This window comes from Pleurodeles waltl, chromosome 11, assembly GCF_031143425.1.
Source record: "Pleurodeles waltl isolate 20211129_DDA chromosome 11, aPleWal1.hap1.20221129, whole genome shotgun sequence".
Lineage (NCBI taxonomy): Eukaryota > Metazoa > Chordata > Amphibia > Caudata > Salamandridae > Pleurodeles > Pleurodeles waltl.
In genome coordinates, this window is record NC_090450.1 from 568,401,948 (window position 1) to 568,423,142 (window position 21,195).

The 21,195-nt window shown below is 45.1% G+C and overlaps 1 protein-coding gene across 2 annotated transcripts in view; it reads right to left on the bottom strand.

Annotated features, from left to right (window-relative positions):
- Positions 1-21,195, bottom strand: part of LETM2 (leucine zipper and EF-hand containing transmembrane protein 2) — a 164,473-nt gene that overhangs the window by 38,329 nt on the left and 104,949 nt on the right. For both annotated transcript variants that reach the window (XM_069214016.1, XM_069214017.1), the window contains exon 10: positions 8,826-8,915. In XM_069214016.1, coding sequence (XP_069070117.1) covers positions 8,826-8,915 — 90 coding nt within the window. The remainder of the gene's footprint in view (positions 1-8,825; positions 8,916-21,195) is intronic.

Here is a 21,195-nt window from a genome sequence, read left to right on the forward strand (position 1 = left end):
TAGCCTCTGTCAAAACCTTTTTGTATCGTGCTAAAGTTCACCATGGTCCGGTACAAATCCCTATTCTTTCAGGATCGGTGCGCTGAGAATCACTAAAAGGATTTCCTTCCGGTAAATTGTTATAAGGGAGCATGACCACCATATGTGAAGGAAGTCATGGGGGCTGTACTGCACTCCAACAGAAGTGGGAGGTGGCAGGATAGATTGCGCGAAGGCAGTAACACTGGGTCATCAATCTGTATGCCGTCCTGCGCTGTGGTATGCTTCTATAAGCTTTAGGGATATCCCTCCAGGGGGCTTCCCACTGCATCTGGGTGATGCCCTCAGTAGAATCTTCTTGCCACTGAGATTGGCATGGATGAGTCGTCACCGGTGCCAATTGTTGAAGTACCTGATAAGTATGTGATATCAGTCACCTAGTGCCATCGTAAGCTCTGACCAGTGACTTAAAGAGGGTATTGGACTTCGTAGCTCCCTGGACATTGGAGGGACGAAGCACCCAGTGGCATAGTTGGCAGTTTTGCAACCGGGCCATTTAGCGGATCTGGAATTCCACTTTACAGCGTTCAACCGTCTTAAAGGACTCTCCCTCAACAAAAATAAATCACAGTAAGGTGTGGCATTCCCCCTCTCTCCAGCTGGCTGTGGCTCAAGGGCAGGCATAAAGCCTTGGCTGCAGGCAATTGGGGTGTTTAGGAAGGAAAAAGTGATGAGAACTCTTTTGGTCGCTACCTTGTCCTATATCCCTAGAACAGTCCTATTGGGGGGGGGCAATGTAGGCACTTCATGGACTAGAGTGTTGAGGGAGCCAGGCAATATCCCAGAGGGGGTGGCAAGCCACAAGCAAGTCCTTGTGAACCCAATGCTTCTCACTTTCGCTGGCTACCCATTCAGAGAGATAGTGGAGGTGCGCCACCCAATAAAAGTCAAGGAAGTTAGGGCAAGCCAGGCCCTATCGGTCCCTGGGAGGCATCAGCAAAGCGTTGGAGAACCGGGGACGTTTGCCCCCCTTCCAGATGAAAGTGCGTATGTCCAGGGCAAAATAGGAGGCCATGATATGGTTTAATCATGTCTGGCCCAAGGCCAATCTTCTCGAGGACTGTCTTAAGAAAGGACCAGCCAACCCTGTTGTACGTCTTCTCTGCGTCCAGCGAGAAGGCAGGAAGCGATGTTGTGACGATGGGACTTCTCTATCAAGTGCCCAGTACGACAGATATTCTCTGCTCTTTGTCAATGACAGATAAAGCCCACCTCGTACGGGTCTATGAGACCGGGTAGGCATTACTACAACCGATTCGCCAAGATTTTGATGAAAACCTTAGTGTCCTTATTTAAAAGAGAAATCAACCAGCAGGATGCGCACAAGGCGTGGTCTTTACTGGGCTTAGGGATGAGGGCAATCTCAGATGCCGCCATCGTGGGAGTAAGGCCCGAATCCAACGTGAGCGTGTTGAATAATTTCAGCAACTGATCTTGGAGCGAAGGTAAAAATGACGTGTAAAAGGAGACCAGAAGATCATCCAGTCCTGCGTCTTCAAGATAGGGATTTCCAGTAGGGCCCACTGTATCTCGGCTAGTGTGATGGCAGCTTCCAAGCGCTCAGTGTGCTGGGGTTTTAGAGTGTCCCAATTACATGTATTAAGATAAAAGTCGTTAAGATCGCTGGGGCGTCTTTCCCAGTGTATACGACCTGATAGAAGCTGAGTCCATCAGGTGGTTGAGTCCGCCCTGGTAGCATTGTCTTACCAGGTTGGGGAGAGGGAGCCGATGATGAAGCATGACATTATTAAAAGTGAAGTATCCTCTTCCATAAAAGGAAGGACCACCCCCGTGGCCTAAGACCCTGTATCTAGACCTTAAGTAAAGGCTCTTTTGAAAAGAGAACCGAAATTGGGCTTCTCTGTTGTAGCAGTCACATTTGGTTGTGTTTTCTTTGATTTTTTTAGGGGGATGTGTGACTGCTTTTCCTCCTCCTCTCTAATCTTATGTGATCGAAGAAGCCATAGAACACCTGTTGTTCCGTAGCCCATGTTTGTCATGAACTCTGATTTTGGCTATGTGGGCTCTAGACTGCTGCTGGCGTAGCTTGAGGGCGAGGAATGCACAAACCTTGTCTGCCCCCTCATAAAATCATTGCTTTAGGGAGAGGAGGGACTGCTCAGCTTTATTTGTTCTGTGAGTCCACAGCTGGCCCCGCAGCAAGGCCAGTTACTGTTTGTTACGTCGGGAGGGGGCAGACTGATTGAGGCGCTCAAGGTTTTTGATCTCAGCAGTCAGTCCCGTCTCCACCAGTCGGGCCTCACTAGTGCATGTAATGGATGTTATGTTCCCTCTAATGGTGGCTTTGAAGCCACCCCAAAGCGTATGTGCAGAGGTTCCTGGGAATCGTTTAGCTTGAAATAATCAAGGATTCCATTCTGGATCTCAGCCACGTCCACTGGATCCCTGAGCGGGTGTATGTGGGGGGAGGGGGGAGCACCAGCACTGCTGGTACCAGCCCGAGCCCCCCACTGTGGTTTCATATTAATTCCAGATGGGCGTTATCCGAGATAGAGATGTCCAAGATGGAACCGGACTCCAGATCACAAAGCAGGGAGTGGGTGAGAAACAGGTAATCTATACGGGAATATGAGGTGTGGAAATGCGAATAGAAAAAGTAGTCACCCAAGACAGAGTGTCTATAACGCCGTGCATCCACCAACCCCAGATCAGTGAGGGCCCGTTTAAGTGCATCAGACATTGCCCCAGTACCCTGAATTGTGGCACTACTGCAATCAAGCTCAGGGTCCTAGATCAGATTGAAGACCCCACCTACCACTAGATAACCCCTCTCGTTTGGCAGCTGTTCTTGAAGGAGGGTTTTAAGGTATACATCTTGTGCCTGGTTGGGGGCATAAACATTGAGGAGGGTGAGCAGGCGGGTGCCTCGTTGAAGGATTAGTTCCAGGTAGCTGCCTTCCCTGTCGCACACCGTTTTCAGTACCTTAGCACAATAGCTCACCTTGCACATAATCACCACACCCGCTATTTTGGTTGAAGCGTGTGCCCAGAAATGTATTGGATGTTTCGGGTGAGATGTGATAAGTGTCTTCCCCCAGGACGAGAGTCTCCTGAAGGAAGATGACACCAGGATCCTGCAAAAGAAGGTAGCGCCTTATTTGTCTACACTTATTGTGCAAGTTTAAGCCCTGGGTATTCGGGGAATGCAATTTGGTGTGTTGGGTACTAGCCATAGTGCCGGGGAACAGGCCTGCCAATTGTGTCACCAGATACAGGCAGGGTGGCCTTGCAGACCGCAAGCCCATGGGGACGCAGCCAAGGGGCAATACTGGTGCGTCTGAAGTCTATCAGCTGGTGCAGAGGTTGTGGCCAATCGTAACTGAGGAATGGGCAAGGAATGACACAATTTAGGTGGTGTTGAGGCAACAGGAGCAGATAGTGCCCGGCGTCGGCTAGGGGGATATGAGGGGAATTCTACCAGAAGCATAGCCGACCTAGTGGAATTAAGAAACAGGTAGGAGAACATTCAACCAGGGCTGGGGTTCGCCGGCCATACTGGAGAAGTCACTCCCCTGAGGGATGAATTGAGACGGGGTCTCCGGTCACAATGTTAGTTAAACAAACCAATCCGGACCCCGCGACCAATAAGTATTAAGGTTAACATCAGTATGGAGGTGCCAATTGGTCAGGCAGGTGGCTAGGACTACCTGCCACAGTAGAGCTGTTTGTTAAAAGAGTTGAAGGGCAACACACGGAGGTGTCTGTAGAGGCGAGCCAGGAAGTGTGGGCTCTGGAAAAGGAGTGAGGACGCACTCGCCCCCCACAAAGACGTCCAGTGATGCAGGCACATCAGCTGTCACATGGGACCAAGTTTGACAGTGTGTACGAGACAGTGGTATTGCCTATATTGGATCCAAATAACACTGAAGAACAGGCAGCTGAAGAGGTGAGAGAGGGGCCATACTGCAGAGGTGTTGGATAAGGTCTCTTTTGGTTTCACGAGAGGCAGCTAATTTAAGATGTTTGTCAGAGTGTTGGGATTTCATTGCAGTCCAGATGGGGTTCAGTGGTTCACAATAGGGAGATCGGGTGAGGTTGGGCTCTTCTCCTGTGCAGTTGTCGTGATTTTCAGGAGTTATTTGGCTTCTGTCACAGAACACAGGACTTGGGGCTTGCCCTCTAATGTAAAGATGATAGCGAACAGATTTTCCACTGATATCGGATGGTGAGTTCTCACAATTTCTCTCTGTGGTGGTGCAAAGTAACTGGCGACAAATCTTAGAAGAGCTGAACAGTGTGCCCTCCGAAGATCAGGTCAGCTTTGCTCTGTAAAGCCCTCAGGATAGCTTCCTTTTCAGTGAAGAAATGCACCTGTGTTAGAATGTCTGGGCTGAATCTGGGTGCCCAGGTATGGATACCACTCTATGGGCCCTGTCCAACACAGGAGAAGCATCCGTATCTCAGCTCAGATCTTATGGTGCAGCTCGGCAGTGAAGGCCACTATGTCAGTGCCCTCCATGCCCCTGGGTCCCTCCCTAATCCGTATGTTGTTTCTCCGGCTTTTATTTTCAATATCTTCTTGCATTACCTGCAGATCGATCTGTTGTTCTTCCAATGCCGTGACCTTGCGCCATAGTGCTTCTTGATCTTCCGATCTAGAGTCGATTGTGTGTTCTAGATCAGTAACACGGCCCCCCCAGTTCATTGAGGTCATGTCTAATGCCCTGAACGCAGGACTTGAAGTCTGTTTTAAGGGAGCTGATTTCTGATCAGAGTTCTTGTAGGAAGGGGTCCATGTAAGCCTGAGATATAGGTATAGGTGCTAAGTCTTCGATCTTGTTGGCAGGCTGAGAGTCAGAGGATTCCATAGTCGGTTGGTGATGTTTTATGCCACAATTAAGTAACTGGATTATCTTTAAGTGTACGTATCACTGTTTCCTTTGTGGACTTGCCGCATGGCATGATAAGTGACAATGCATGACCGCAGAGAGTTTGCATAGCATAACAATCAATCAATGGCAGACCCTGGGATAGCAGATGCAGGGTAGGAGAATAGTCAATGTGATAGGGATCTGTGGTTGAAGGTTGGCCGGTGCTTTGATGAGACTGGGGTCCTCTTCCAACAGAACAGAACCAGTAGGGACCAGCTTCAAGGTGGAGGTTTCACAAAACACTCAAGGGGTCCATTTGGAGGTCAGGGCTTCAAATAGGCAAGATAACTGAGCACGAGCTAGAAGTGTCAGCCTCTCCACAAGGCCCGGTAGTGACAGGCACAGTCCAAAGTCTGGCTAGAGACTGTTCAAGAATGCAGTAGAGCATCAGTGTGTTGCACTAGGAAGTAGAGCCTCTGCCGAGAGTCAAAGAACCTTTGCACCTGCTATGGCGTAGCTAAGTTTGGGGGTTAGCGTAGGCAGGAGTCTCAAAGATGACTGTGTGGAGGCCTCAGTTTGATCAATGGGTTCTCGTATCGGTCTCACCTATCCCCAGCACCAGGGTAGGGAGGAAGCAGGAGGTAGCCCCAGTGAGCGCCCAAAGTGCAGGGGGGTGAGGGCTGGATAACCCCTTCAGGACAATGTATGATGAGCAAGAGCAAAGGGTCTCAAGCATGAGACCTCCCTGCCGATGGATGTCCACCTGGGTGAGGGTGGGGGCTGTGCGTTAGAGGTGCTTGAGGGGCAGCCCAACCGCAAGATCCAGAAGAACCTCAAGGCCTCCCAGAGCTCAGCCTTAGATTGCAGCTGGGTGCAGAGGCAGGACGAAGCTAGCAGTCACAGGGTGATGCTGGTAATCAAGATGGCTGGGGGACAGAATTGTCTCACCTTGAGTCTAGAGTTAAGAAGAGCAGAGCTAATGTGTGGGCCCAGTGGGGCCCGCTCCAGCAAAACAGCAGATGGTGTCTTCCTCTCTGAGGGGCCTTGCGAGTCAAGGGCCGCGCTCCACTGCAGGCTCTCTCCCGATGTGGGCCCAAGGGGCAGGAGATAGCCAGGAACACCGTTGTAGCGCTACAGCGGCGTCAAGAGTGATTCAGCCCCGCAGCGCGCCCTCAATATGTCCTGCAGAGAGGCGAAGTAAGAGTATCCCCGCTGAGCCTCCCACGGCACCCTGAAAGATACCATTGGTTGTGGAGCCCTTCGTGGGTGTAGGCTGTTGGGTGGTGCTTGGGCAGCCCAATCGATGAGCAGCAGAGGCTGGGGGCTCACCCCAACGCTCACATGGCAGTTCAGGGGATGTTAGCGTTGGGGCCTCAAAGGGCCCATCATGGCACTGCAATGGATGTGGCTCAGTTTGTATAGTGGCTGCCTTCCAGGGGTGGGCTGTGCTCTGGTGCCAATGGCCCTCCGTCAGGGGGCCCCCAATGGCAGGAGGGGGTCGGAAGCTCCAGGCAGGGCTTCAACGGCCACAGTGAAGGCCGGGGGCCTGACTGATGTTTCCCGCTGCTCCAATGTGAGCCCTGGCAGCAGGAGCTCAGCTCATGGTGGCCGCGGCTTTAGCCCACCCCCCACAGCCTACCCTCGATATGCCATGCAATGAGGCGAAGTGGACACATCTCCGCTAGGTCACTCACTGTGTCATAAGCGGTAGTTGTGGGAATATCCGTGGGCGTTGGTCATTGGGTGCTTCATGGGTGGCCCAGGAGACAAGCAGCAGAGGCTGGGGGCTCACCACTACCCACATATGGCAGATCAGGGGAGTCAATGTCAGGGTCCGGGGACACGTTCCGGCTCTGTGTAGTGGTTGGGGTGCAGTTTGTGGGAAGTCGGCCTACCAGGCGTGGGCCGTGCTCTGATGCGGATGACCTTTCGTCAAAGGCACACTCCACCCTCACATCCCCTGAAGAAGGGGAGGACTGGGGCCTCCACAGTCTGGGCCGCAGCTTTGGCAGGGAGGGTCAGGGGCCCAGTAGATGTATCCTGCTACCCCAGCTGGCCTGGAGAAGGCACAGACAAGATAGCGGCTCAGTGTAGTCTGCCTCTGAGAATCCAGGCCTCTGGTGCCGGGATCTCTCACACAGGGACACCAAAGGGATCTCCCTCCAGACCAGGGGTGTATGGCAGATGTCTCCAATATTTCTGACTGACCTGGCAAGGTCCCAGTGCCGTGGATGGCGCTAGAAGGCCAGCGAGGGTCCGATCAGAGATAAAAACATGTGTCACCCCATGCTCTACTTGGCCACGCCCCTCAGGAAACTCTGTTAGCTCCCATTCCAGCCTATTAACATAAACAGTAAATAGAAAGGGAGTTGAGACACATTTCTCATGCACACCTCTGCGAGACATAAAAGGTTCAGTGGATTCACCTCTGCAACCATATCTAACTGAGGCCTTAAAGGCAGAGTGAAAACTTTGCAACCAAAAATTAGAACTCATATATATCCACATTTTGCATGATGACCTAAAGTTTGAATTGCTGCATCAAGTCAACAGCATAGGACAGGAATATGAAAACCAAAGGGACAGACCCTCGTGTAAAGTTACTTATTTCCCAGTGATTACGAACAGGTTTAGATGTTGCTATTGAGTGCCGATTTCTTCCCTTAAACTGTACAATAGCTCTGGCACATTGTTGCAGACAACATAGTGGCATTCCCCGCAAAGTTTTAAGCGACTTCTCGAGTAGGGATACTGGCCTGTAAACCCAAAGACCCCCATCTCCATTGTTAAAGAGGGAATGATGAAAGACAGATCCAATGTTGCTGAAAATGCACTCGGTGCCACTGTCACGATCGATGTCCAAAGATTAAGAGGATTAGCCTTGTAAATGTTAAGGAGACTCCACCAGGACCTGAATTTGTTTGCAGGGCTGTCCTTGAAAGCTTTTAACACTTCTGTTAGAAGCGGTTGATCTTCAGTGTCGTTACAGTAGACCCTAGGATGCTTTCTGGTTCAGATACCTATACAAATTATTGAAGTGATCCACCAAGCTATCATTAGAAATTACTGTGTTTAAAGGAGTATTCATGGACCCACTCTTACCAGCACCCACTGCTAATTTCCAGAAAGCGTAAGCTTCACCTATTGTATCCTACGCTTTCTACCACTAAAAGCCTTCATCAATTTGTGCTTCCTTCTCACTGCTTCAGAGGATTATATTTTATAATTTACCATAGCGTACACCTCGTCTTGCTGCAGAGACCATTATGCGACTCACCACCTTACTGAAAAGAGCTACCTAGAGTACACAATAGGAGAAACCTTGTTATTGCAGAGATAATCTCGAGATAAATGGTGATAAGATTCCCATCAGCCTTTAAGGAAAGACAATAATTTATGTGAGCAGACACTTCCTTCACCAATGAAGCCTTTCTATGTTATAAGAGAATTTCTTGACAGGGTCTAATCAGTTGGTGGCACTGATGATCACTTGGAGCAGGAAGAGAGACGAAACTAAGTTGTTGTGAACATTTTCTGATCTCTTCCACCCTCAGAAGATTTGACACATCCAGTCAAATGGCAGAAATCAGTCTGGGATTGATTAGGCTTGAACAGCCACGCACTAAACCTCGTTCACAAAACGTTTGTGCCAAGCCAGACTTTGGACTTCAGCTGTGTGAGAATGACCTTGGCATCCTCCACTGACTGGTCTCCAAAGGGCAATAAACACCAACCAGCAGCATTGCTTATTATCAAAAAAGTATTGCCTTGAGAGGTCTATTCAACAGGGTGAAACCTGTAAAAATTAACCTTTTGGCTCCAAGCTCCAGAAAATTGCCATTAGTGATGCTGCAGGAGAGTTCAGAGCAGCTGTAATATACCTTGTAATGCAAATGCACACAATACAGAACAGTTGTGTGACTCAAAACTTAAACATTAATGCTAATCATTTACCTTTAGTGACTGCAGAGTTGGTGCAGGGTCCACCAAAATCTCTTTTGGGTCTGAAATAGTCTTCTGGACAACAGGTTCTGGCTTTGGTACCTGAGAAAGGTAAAGATAAATAAGCTTTACATAAAATCCCAAATGCTGTGATTCACAATTGCACATAGTGCAGCTTTCATTAGCGCACATTCCTATCAGTAAAACTACTGGCAATTCCTTCTGTTCTTGCCACTTCACCGTCTTGCTGCCAATGCCATAGTCCTGCCCTGTAGAAGCAGTGGCTGTAGCCAATTACATTTAAGAAGCAGCTCTTTACTACAAGTAAGATATTATCATAATATATACTTGCCTCACCATTACAGCAGTCCTGAAAATAACTTATACAAATAGGGAAATTGTAGCTGCACTTCTTCAGACAATGTAAGCCAACCTAAAGTTCCTCATATGTAAAAAGTGCTTAAAGTCAACTGAGCGCCTTGCCATAAGAGTACCATGAACGTCTGTGGTCAGATGTGTTGGGTCTCAAGTCGCTTCACTAGGTGGTGTCAGTTCTAAAATGCACTAAGCCTGAGGAACGAAGTAGATATTGGTCTCGATATACTGGAAATATTTCTTCAGTTGGAACTGCCACCTAATAAATCCTCACTAGGAACCCACAGTGAGGAATTTGTGGAGGTTTAGTGCCAAGCTTGGATTCATCAAATCTTTGCTTTAACGAACCCAGAGGGAAGGTTGAGAATAAGAATACGTAGGTGATGTCCATACAACAAATATTATGTCAGAGTGCAGTGCCACAGTCAACTAAAAAAGACTTCTGCTTCGTGTGTCAAGGCTACTGGAGAAAATAAAGTTTATTTTCCATCACTGGCATATTTCTAGTGCCATAAATGACTATCCCATCCTCCAAATTTGGGAGATGGATTTGGAGTGATTTATATGCCTTAAAATGTTTACATAAAAGGGCTCCCAGCAAAAACAGTATGCTGGGTATCTCTCTTCTTCAATCAGTTCTTAATCATGAGCACCTTCCTCAAGTTCCTAAACTTTTGAATAACTCCTCACACTCAAGAAGAATCCCTCACCATTCCAAAAAGAAAAGGAAGGTCAAGAAGAGTCTTTGCTTTGGAAAAGGTGGCACTGCACTCTTGGGTTTATAAGCACTAACAGAGAAGGCCACCGCCATACTGTATTTTCTGGGAGCCATCCAAATTGAACATTTGGGGGTACACGAGCACTCCAAATTCATCTCCTAAATTGATAAGATGGATTGTTTTTGTATGGCTGTAGAAATTTACCCATGATGTAGAACTATTATTATAGGCAAAGGTTCAACTAGTCAGGAACAACAGAAAACTATGTTCTACTAATTTTTTGTTCAAACATTTCATCTACTTCCTTGAATTCCTTGGAGGCTCTGTTAAAATGATGTTTGAGGTTCAGAGCCTGTTAACAATAATGTTAAATAGGTTCAAAGATAGAGTGGTGATGAGGGGTCCCAGGATACTTCCATAAGTTATATGTTGCACTGCCAATGGCCAGGGCCTGTAAATTAAGGGCTACAAGTGGGACTGCAGCACCGCTCGTGCCACCCACTCAAGTAGCCCTTAAACATGTCTCAGGCCTGCCACTGCAGAGCCTGTATGTGCAGCTTACGCTGCCATGTCGTCTTGGCATTTAAAACTCCTTTCAAAGCCTTAACCCCCCCCCCACTTTAATTACATATAAATCAGCCCTAAGGTAGGCCCTAGGTAGCCCATAGGGCAGGGTGCTATGTAATTATTAGGCAGGACGTAGACATTTAGGTTTGACATGTCCTGGTAGTTAAAAACTCCCAAATTTGTTTTTCACTACTATGAGACCTACCCCTCTCATAAATTAACATTGGAAATTCCTTATTACATTTAATAAGCTGTAATTCCTAATTGAGAAGGAGTTGATTTGTCACTCAAGCTGTATAAGTGGGGCCTGAGGGAAGCATCTGGTTGTTTTTGTTGTGATACACTCGATGTTGATACAGTTCATATTTTTGCACAATGTGGCTCTATTATACCATTCTCACACAAAGTATTTGTATTGATATGCCACATGTGTAAGTCTAAAATCATCCCGTCTGCAAAAACTGTTTAGTTTGGACATGTCCTAGATGTCCTGGCAAAGGCTGCTGGTGTGTTTTTTATTTTGCTGTGACCTCTACAAGATTAGTGATTGCCCGAACCTGGTTGCAAAAGGAAGTGCCAGGTTCAGTATCATGGTGGTGGGAGTTTATATTTCTGTGTGAGTTTGAGTTTGCAATAATTGAAAAAGACCCAAATCGATCTAAGTTAAAGAGAATGTGGGAACCGATCAAGTGGGATATATTTGATTGTTTACCCGGTTGCAATTTGACAATATGACATAACTGTAAAGATTGAAGACTATCTGGTTATTGTATTCTATATATTTGTGATGGTTGCCCTGCCAAGTGGTGCCAGTCCTGTCCTGAGCCCTTGGAAGTGGGTATAAAGTGTTTCAACTGCCAGAACCTGCTCATTGATGCCGTTGCACCAATCCGAAAAGGTGAACCTCTATTGATGCCAACGCATCATCGCTGCTGCAAGGACACCGCATCACCGTCCATGCCAGCAGATCACCATTGCTGCGAGGATCAGAAGCACCACATTGCTGACTGGACTCCATTCCAGATGCATCTTCGATTTTGCACGGATCACAGCCGACGCATCACTTACATCTTAGGGATCGACGCCAACGCATCGCCTCATTTGCCCTTCGCATCTTGTTCTTGATGTCAACGCAAATCCGAACCAAGGTATTGTTTCAGTGGGCCAAGGCTCGTCCCTGTATCTGACCCACGCTCCATCACGGTCACCCTTACGTTTCAGATTTGACCCAGTCTAGCGCGACCAGATGGCCCTGGTTGGTGCTTTAAGCTTCTAAGCACTACAACAATGTTATTCTGGTCTTGTTTTATTCATAAAAATAGATTTTATTGTTCTAAAATGGCATGGAGTATTTTTGTGGTGTTTTCACTGTGTTACTATTTGAGGCTTTGCAGGAATACTTTACACATTGCCTCTTAAGGTAAGCCTGCCTATTCTGTGTCAAGCTATCAGAGGAAGAACACAGGTTAATTTGTGGCATGTAACTGACTTACCCTGACTAGGATTGTGATTCCTGCTTGGACAGGGTGCATACCTCTGCTAACCAGAAACCCAATTTCTAACATATACTTATGCTACCTCAGTATTATGATCTGTCCGAAAGCCTATATTTAGTTGGTTCCAGAAGTTTGGATTTCAAGAGAATGTGTTAGCCATGTTTCTAAGAAGTGTTCTACTCTTAAGGAAGACCTGAACTCGAGTGACATGTATGAAGTTCTTTAAAAGTCCACAGGAAGAAAATAATTACCTTTTTTTTTCTTTTTTTTTTTTATCAAAGGAATTATTAGTAGCCTGACAAACAACTGGTGTGAGTACAAAGACAGCATGGGGGCCGGATTGGGGTCACTAATCTGTTAAGAATAAACATTAGCAACGTACCTGTTTGACCACTCAGAAAAAAGATGATGGTGGGTGCCTGAATAAAAATGAATCAACTGCGGTGTCTGGATCTGAATATCTGGCCTTGCACCAGAGGTAAGGTGCGGACTACGGCTTTCTCACTTCCTGATTTCCTTGTATGCAGTAGAGTGTGAGTTTTTATGGAGTTGCATGGCTCCACCTCGCTTTAGCAATGCCATATTGAGTAGGCCTCAGCCCTCAAACGTTCTATTTGTTTTAAGTGTTCCCAGTTTTAATCCTTTTTATTTCAGTTTATCTTTCTTTACCAGTAGTGGACACGTGAAGGGGAGCCTGCAGTAGCCCACAAGGGGTTGCTGGACCCTTGTTAGGAATTTCATTTTTACCCATGCACTGTTTTAAGTTTAGACTTCAGCGCTGTGTCAATCTGCCCCTTTCTTGATGACAAACTACAAAAACATTGGCTCAGCGCATCTGTGCAGATTTCTCACTCTCACTTCCTGATTTCCTTGTATGCACACAGTGCAAGTTTTTTTTTTTTTTTTATTTATTTATTTTTTTTAGAGCTGGCTGGCTCCACCGCTCTTTAGCTTTAGCAGCACCATACTGAGTGGGCCTCAGCCCTCGATCTTTCTATCTTTCTATTTGTTTTATGTGTTCCTAGTTTTAATCCTTATTATTTTAGTTTATCTTGCTTTACCAGTAGTGGACAACTGCAGGATAGCCTGCGGTAGGCCATGAGGTGTTGCTGGACCTTTAGTAGGATTTTCATTTTCACCAATGCAGTGTTTTAAGTTTGTGCTTCAGCACTGTGTCAACACGCCCCCCCACGACACGCCACTTTCTTTACGACAAGCTACAAAAACATCGTCTCAGCTCGTCCACACAGTCTTGCAACGGAGGTAAGATGCGGACTACAGCTTTCTCACTTCTTCATTTCCTTGTACGCACTAGAGTGTGAATTTTGTGGAGTTGCCTGGCTCCATCGCACTTTAGCAGTGCCATACGGAGTGGGCCTCAGACCTCGATCTTTCTATTTGTTTATCTTTCTTTAAACATTAAGGGACTCATTACGCGATGGCGGTCGGAACGCCGCAGACAGGGCAGTCCGACTGCCCCATTATGACATTGTCGGAGCTGCCACGGTCCATCCGTCGACACCGCCAGGCTGCAGCCAGTCTGCAGCCTGGCAGTCCCGGCAGGTGTAATCCGGCAGGGCAGCGCTGCAAGTAACGTTGCCCTGGGGATTATGAGTCCTCACCCACCAGCCTTTCCATGGAAGTAAACACCGCCATGGAAAGGCTGGTGGAATGGGGGTCCCCTGCGCTGCCTATGCACTTGGCATATGCAGTGCAGGGGCCCCAATGCACACCCACATCGCGCATTTCACTGCTCGAACTACAGGAAGTGAAATGCGCGAGGGGTATTGTCGCATCCGACGCACCACAACATTGCCGCCGGCTCATTTATGAGCCGGCGTCAATGTTATGGTGAGTGTTCCGCTGGGCCAGCGGGCCCAGTGGAACACTGCTATTATGACAGGCAAAAGACCTCCAATGCTGGCGGTCTTGTGTTTGCAGCGGCTTCGGCCTGTTAAAGGATCGCCAAAGTCATAATGAGGGCCTAAATCTGCACTTTCTAATTCAATACTGACCCTGACAAACAATCTGGTTCAAAAGGTCGCTAATTATCACTTTTGGATAAACAACACACTTACCAACTAGTTCCTTTAAAAAAGCAACAAATAAGACAGGCATACTCCGAACCCTTGTTTTTGGAAGGGCTTAAACTGCAAAAACAATTGTGTCATAAACTAAAACGACGCTGGAGACATCATTACAATTTCACTGACAAAGATCTCTACAAAAAGTCACTAAATGACTACAAACTCATGATTTTTTAAGAAAATCATCCTTCTTCTCCCAAAGAATTGAAACGCCGAAAAACTCTGTTAAAGTACTTTTTTTTATAACTGTTAAACTGCTCTCAAGCTTACCCGAGAAGAAGAAACCCTAATGCCAGTCAATCCTTCTCTAACATATTGTCCATTTTTTTTCCAGTCCAAGGTCGAGGATGTTTATTTAATCTTCATGGCAAATCAAGTAGAGATCTCTAATCGATCAGAGAAAAGCCCCTTACTAACTGACCAGGAGTCATTAACCAGTTTTTTCCATTAACCCGTACATCAACTAATCAAATCCACAAAATCTGTCTCTCTTGAAGATCCCTGCCCTCCAAAAATTCTTAAACAAACACCTGAAATTATTTCAGAGCAACTGTCCAATATCTTCAATGATATGCTTCACTTTGGATGCTTTCCAAAAGTCTGAAAAAAAGTCTCCATCCTACCTCTAATAAAAACAAATTAAAAAAAACAATTTCCTGCCCACTGATCCCAGTAATTATCAGTCAATATACTGGTTGCCACTTCCAGGAAAAAAATATAGATAAGGCAGTAAATCAAAAACTGATGGCCTACATCAGTGCAAACCATCTTCTCAGTGACAAACAATTTGGCTTTAGAAGCTAACACCGCACATAGACCGCTCTCATTGTTGCCTCCGACAACATAAGAGCGTCCTTAGATAGGGGAGATGCAGCCCCATTACTATTAAACCTCTCAGCAGCATTTGACAGGGTCAGTCATAAAATTGATTGGCTGTCTCTTTTCTTTGGGAATCAGAGGATCTGCCATTGCTTTCCTAACATCTTTCTTGTTCCAACATAAGCAATGTGCAGCAATGGGTGAGTACGTACCGAATCTTTTTACCCTTCCATGTATAGTCCCTCAAAGGGCATCACTTAGTCCACTCTTTTTAATCTATATATCACCCCTTTGACCAAACTGGTAAAATCACTGATGACATCCAAATCATGGTCTCGATCTCAGGCAAACTAGACCATAAAGCCATTAACCTTCAGAACTGTATGACACGCATTGGAGACTGGATGAACAAAAATTATCTGAAAGACAGAAATTCTCCTCTTTGAAAAAAATACTTATTTCTGGTCCCCCAGTTGGTGGTCCCAAAATATGGGCGCCCTACCTAACCCAGTGGAAAACGTAAGGCATCTTGTTGTTAACTTTAACAATAGGCTGACCTTTAACAGCAAGATCAATCAAATAGATTCTTCTGTCTTTTACACACTAAAAGTAAACAGGAAAATTCTTCCTTTTATTTTATCCAACCTCCGAAAAACAGCTGTTACAGCACTAGTCCTATCCAAATTAGACTACTGCAACGTGCTGAAGATCAATATGCAACAAAACCTTTTGTCCAGATTACAGATTCTACAAAATGCTGCAGCTCGGCTTCTGTTTGGTTTTCTCAAATACCAATCAGCATCCTTTGCTTCTAAAGAGCTTCACTGGCTACCCTTTAAGAAAAGGATAGCCTTTCAGGTCCTGTGCATTACATTTAAAGTATTACATAAATTGGCCCATAGTATCTAAATCAAATATTCTCTTAGTACATTCCTAACAGAGGATTACATTCCTCGTCAGCAAACAATTTAATTGTCCCTAAATAAAAAAATACAAAAAACCTTTTGGGGAGGAAAAAGCTTTGACAGCCAAACTGTGGAATGTTCTTCCTCACCAGCTGAAGATTTTGTCCAATATCCTACACTTTAGGAAGGGCCTCAACACAGGTTTTTATAACATGGATCTCTAGTCTTTAATCCCATATTCTCTCTCTGCATACATAGCCCAATCTAAGCTACCTCTCTTCTCAAGGCAACACCAAGATACCCTAGGGTAGACAACCACTTTAAAAAATATAATAACATATCTGTAATGGAGTGTACCCACATTAATACTCTACAGTGCTTACAAACGAATGACCATCAGGAAGATGAAGGTACTACTCACAAACTATTATTGTTTAGTCTCATTGTTAGGTGGGTGTGATACATGAATAAAGATGGAGCTCAGGATTTCACTTCTATGCTTAGAAAGTATGATAGTCCCCTCTTGTCGCTGATTGATAATATGAATGCTTAGGTTTGTTCTTTTTTTAAAAACTTTTTTCTTCTCTTTTTTTTCTCACTTTTTAATATGGTTTCAGATTTATTCCAAGTAATACAGATATGTTATACTGTATGACAAGACAGAATGTATATATATCTATGCGAAGAAAGTGTGTTTTATTGAATAATTTAAAAAAAAAAAAAAAAAAACTTGTGTTAGTGGGAGGTAGCGATTTGAGAATTGCCAGTGGGTGGGGTAGGGCAATGACATTCGGACAGCATGGTTTAAGACTACTAAGGGTTGAGAATGTTTTTTTTTTTTTTTTTTTTTTTAAACTTGCATTTGATGAAAGGAAGAGTTTTACCTAGGCCACAGGGAGTTTTGTAGAACTACACTACCAAAATTACTTTTGGAACTAGCACATCAGTGCCTCCCAAGTATTGGTGATCCAGAAACTGCCTTTACAGGGGGTGCTTTTTTTGCTGACCAGCTGGAGGTGAAAGAACACAAAGTACACATGGCCAGTCCATTCAGAAACAAAAGGCAATGCTTTCACTCCTCCTAAAAATTGGCATTCCTGTCTATGATGCCCCAGGGTTACAGGTCAGCCATCACCTCCTCTTAGCCTGGAAGCTTTTCTTCCCAACCCCAAGACTCAAAGGCAATAAAGACACCATAGCAGTAGCTACAGTGAGGAAAGCAGCTCTGGTAATGGGAACTGACAATCTCCAGAAAAAAGAGCAATCAAGCAAGTGCAGGTGGAGGAACAGAGTCCAGGAGTTCATTCCATTGTCTCACTGGTTCCCAAACTAATGGAGGCATTTGAATAGTAATTAATCAGAAGAAGAACACTAAGACGTTAATCATATCCATAAGCTTTCAAAGTTCAACATATATTCCCATTGCTAGCCTCTGGTGATTTAATGGCAAACTAGGGACTTCACAGTGACCTGATGGGGCACTAATCTCCATATATCTACACACTTCATCATTTGAGGGATCTGAGGTACTCAGTCCAGAATCACCATCTTCCAATCCTATAGAAATCTCTTTAGGCCCGAAGTTGCTGTATTGTCTTACTGGGAAAAGAGCATGGTGTTTCTATAATCAAATTCAAGCTCGAGCTATGACATGTTGCAACGCCAACTGCCACACTGTTTGTGCAAAGATGAGCCCCCAAAGAGTCAGGTAATCCTCTTATCTTATTATGCAGCACAACATTGGGTGAAATGATTTTATTACACAAATTGACTGCACAGGTCAGGGATATTACAGATACAGTTATTTTTTGTCACTTGCTGATTCTGAATAATCTTTAAAACGAAGTAAAGTAATTCTTACCATTTAATGACTCAATCATTCAGAAAGTCTACTACTCATACAAATGGCTATATAACAGTATTAGCTTCTTCGCTAAATTCAATAAATGATTCATCATAGCAAGATCTGCCTAATTAGAACTGTTAACTCATGTGACAGACACTCTAAATTATTCACTCTAAACTAGTTACTTCACAAGCACTTCCTCTATCACTCAGCAAATCCATGCTTAGTAGTAAATGAATCTCAGTCATACATTCAACAGTGAAGCAATACAACAAATCCATCTGGGAAACTGCTGGCAAAATTGTTCAATTTAAAGTAAGGTAAAGTGCACAGAAGAAACATACTTCATGGTTCTCAGATGAAATTAATCACTAATGAAAGGCTTTCATAACTATTGAGGAACATGGGGAATAAACAAGCTGCTCAGAACACCAAGTTACAAAAAAGCCAGTAAAAGTATAAACCTGACCGAAATAACCCTTGCAATTTGTAAAGAGTAACACCAAACCGCAAACCCAACAAGTACTATCAAAGTAAGAACAGAAATGCAAGGACAACTGCCCCAAAACGTCTCCAGTACAAGAACGAAATATTACAACACCGCTAAGGCCAAAAGTCAGAACTGATCCTATATAGTATCCCACTTTTTACTCTGACGACCCCCATCAGCCTAGCCAAAATTCATTTCTAGTTCTTTAAATCCTGGAATTTAATGCTTATCTCCCCCCAAACATGATTTTCATTGACTAGAAAAATTGGTCAAATCACACAGTTAATAAAAAGCAAATTGAACTACCATCACTTATAGATCCCTTGGCTTCCGAAAGTCTCTAAAAAATATGTCATCATCCAGCCTTCAAAGTTCATAAAAAATTTCAACTGACAACATACCATTGTGATTTCTGTATAAGCTGAGACCAATGAAATGACCACCACTAAAAATTTTGGATGACATTTACTATCTGTTGGATAATGAGAAGGCTCCTTCATATCCTTCTCAGGCCCTGTGGTCGTTGACATATCAATAGCTTGTCAATATCTTTGATACTCGTATGAGATTCTAGGGAAATGTTCCGAGTTGATTTACCTTATACTTCACCAACCAAAAACATTTGTAAGTCTGAGCAATAACCTATGTTGACCCAGATGCTTTTCACGTGTAGTACCACAAAGCTCTATTTGGCCACAACAATATTCAACATGTACATGGAGCTGCTGTCATACAGAAGTCAGGTGAGTCCATCCACCAATATGCTGTAGAAACACAAACATACCTTACGACTGCCACCTCTGCAGACATCCTCACTCTCAAACACAGCAAATAAATATTCAAAAATGTATGCTATTAAGCAAAATCCAGAAGATTTACTTCCTTCTCCATCCTCCTTTCCAGTGAACATCACCAAAGCTTCAATACAATTTGGTTTACTGAACTAAACACTGGCAAATTTTCCTCACAATTTTACTGTAGAATTTAAATCAACTGTTTTCCGGGATTACTCGAATCTCTCCATGGAAAACCACTTTGAACAAACAGTGAAATTAGCCAGAAAAGCATCATCTCTTCAACAAAACTCAACGTCCTGCCAAGCCAAACAGATTCCCTGGTCATTACTCAAGATACTATAATATCCAAAATAAACTCTGGAACTATTGGAGGAACCTAAAACTACATGCGCAACTGAAAACTCTCCTACAATCAGTGGCTAGGCTGGTCTGGCTTCAAAGAATATGGCAATATTACTCCAATACTCCGAGACCTGCAGTGATTAATTCTGAAGGTAACAAGTTTCAGCTCACTTGCTTCTTTTTCAAAGCCCTCAAACATCAACACTGTATGCCCCCAATTCTGTCCTCAATACATCCACTGGTGACAAAAACCTCAGGAGTAAAGATATTTTTCAACTAGAACCAAAGAGATTCAAATATGATTTCTCTGTGTTTTCTGGGGTTGTGCCCTTACACTGAAAATTACTCTGCAATCGGTGCTGCCCAGAAAACATTGTCCCAGTTCGTCAAAAGCCATCTCATTTAGTTCTCACTTTAACTGTTAATTTTAACCACCCCTTTTCTCTACATTCTTCAACAAATAAAGATTGAATTCCCTTTTATTGAAGTCTCCTTTCCCTATTACAATCCTTCTCCTTCCCTGGCTTTTATTGCCATACAGCATGAATAAACAAGAGTTCCATTCCTGTATGGCATGTGTCACAATCCATTTCACGGACCACAGGGCAGGCAGGAAGTACTAGGCCCAACCGTGGTGGTTGAGGCCTTTCACTCCTGAAGTCACCCTGACCCTATGGATCCTAAGCAACTGGTCCAAGTACCCCTTCTGCACTTGATTCTCAGCAGTAGTTATGGCTGACCAGTCAAAGGCTTCCTGGAGGAAGGACTGGTGAGTGGGGGTAGAGTGTGAATACAGACTAGAGAGTACGACTCTTAACTTAAAGAGCGCACAGCAGTGTCAATAAAACAGTGTCCAGTCAAATGCTTATTTTTATAACTAAAAAAAAGTATTTTATTTGTAACTACACATTCAAAGAGATGTTAAGACATGGATAAAAAATAACAAATTCCCCTTGAGGTTAGTGCTCTAGTCTTTTACTGGCAATTCTACCAGCTCTTCATAATGTGGTCAGGGTATTCCCCATTCATGGTGGCTGCATCCGGGGAATGAATGCTCACTAGTAAATCTTAACTCACACGTCCAGAAAATAGTCAAAAGTGCTCTTCGCAGCAAGTCCCCTGGGGCCCGATAAGCCCATAATCAGCCTTACCTGCTCTAGCAGCGAGGCAGCACGCAGTGCTTCAGAGTGCCCCGTCCACAGGCACTCACAAAGGCTCCGATCCTGTTCAGAGAGTAGGATGAACAGAGGAGGCATGGCAGCTCCTGAAAGGCGCAGGCTCTCCCTTGAGCTGACGCAGCTGCCTTCCACAATGATCTATGGTGCTCCGGTGCTCCTCCTGCAAGATGAGTTCTGCAATCCCCAATGGGGGCGAGAGGGTTGGATTCCGATGCTCATGGTCGGTCCAGTGATGTGGCGATGAGCCTACAGTGCCCTTCTCAGTTCACAGGGATAGCTCGGCTGCAATCCTTAATGCTTCCTTGTGGCCTATGGGTCACGACTTCACAGTTCTCAGACAGCAACCCAATCCTCCACAGCACTCTTGATACCCGCAGCCCCCCTGGCATACAGGGTTACCGCCACACTATCAACCAAGATGCTGGACTTCTGCGTACCACAGCAGTCCCTTCTGGCATATGGGGTCACCGCTAGCATTCCACACAGGCCTGAGCCCTCGTTATCTGGCAGTATCTTCAACAGCGGCTCCTCTTGGCATACTGGGTTGCAGCAATGCAGCTGTACAGGCTTTTACTCTCCTTGCACAGGACTCTGCTCACAGCTATCTTCTTGGCGGCCCTCTCTTAGCTTATTGGGGTCTCCAGCGTGAATCTGTGCATGAGCAACAACCCAATCATTGCAGCAGCCGACACACACACCCAGAGTCCACTCAACAGGGCCCCCCACTAGACCTTGTTCCCTCCCTCCAATGCTCTCCTCTT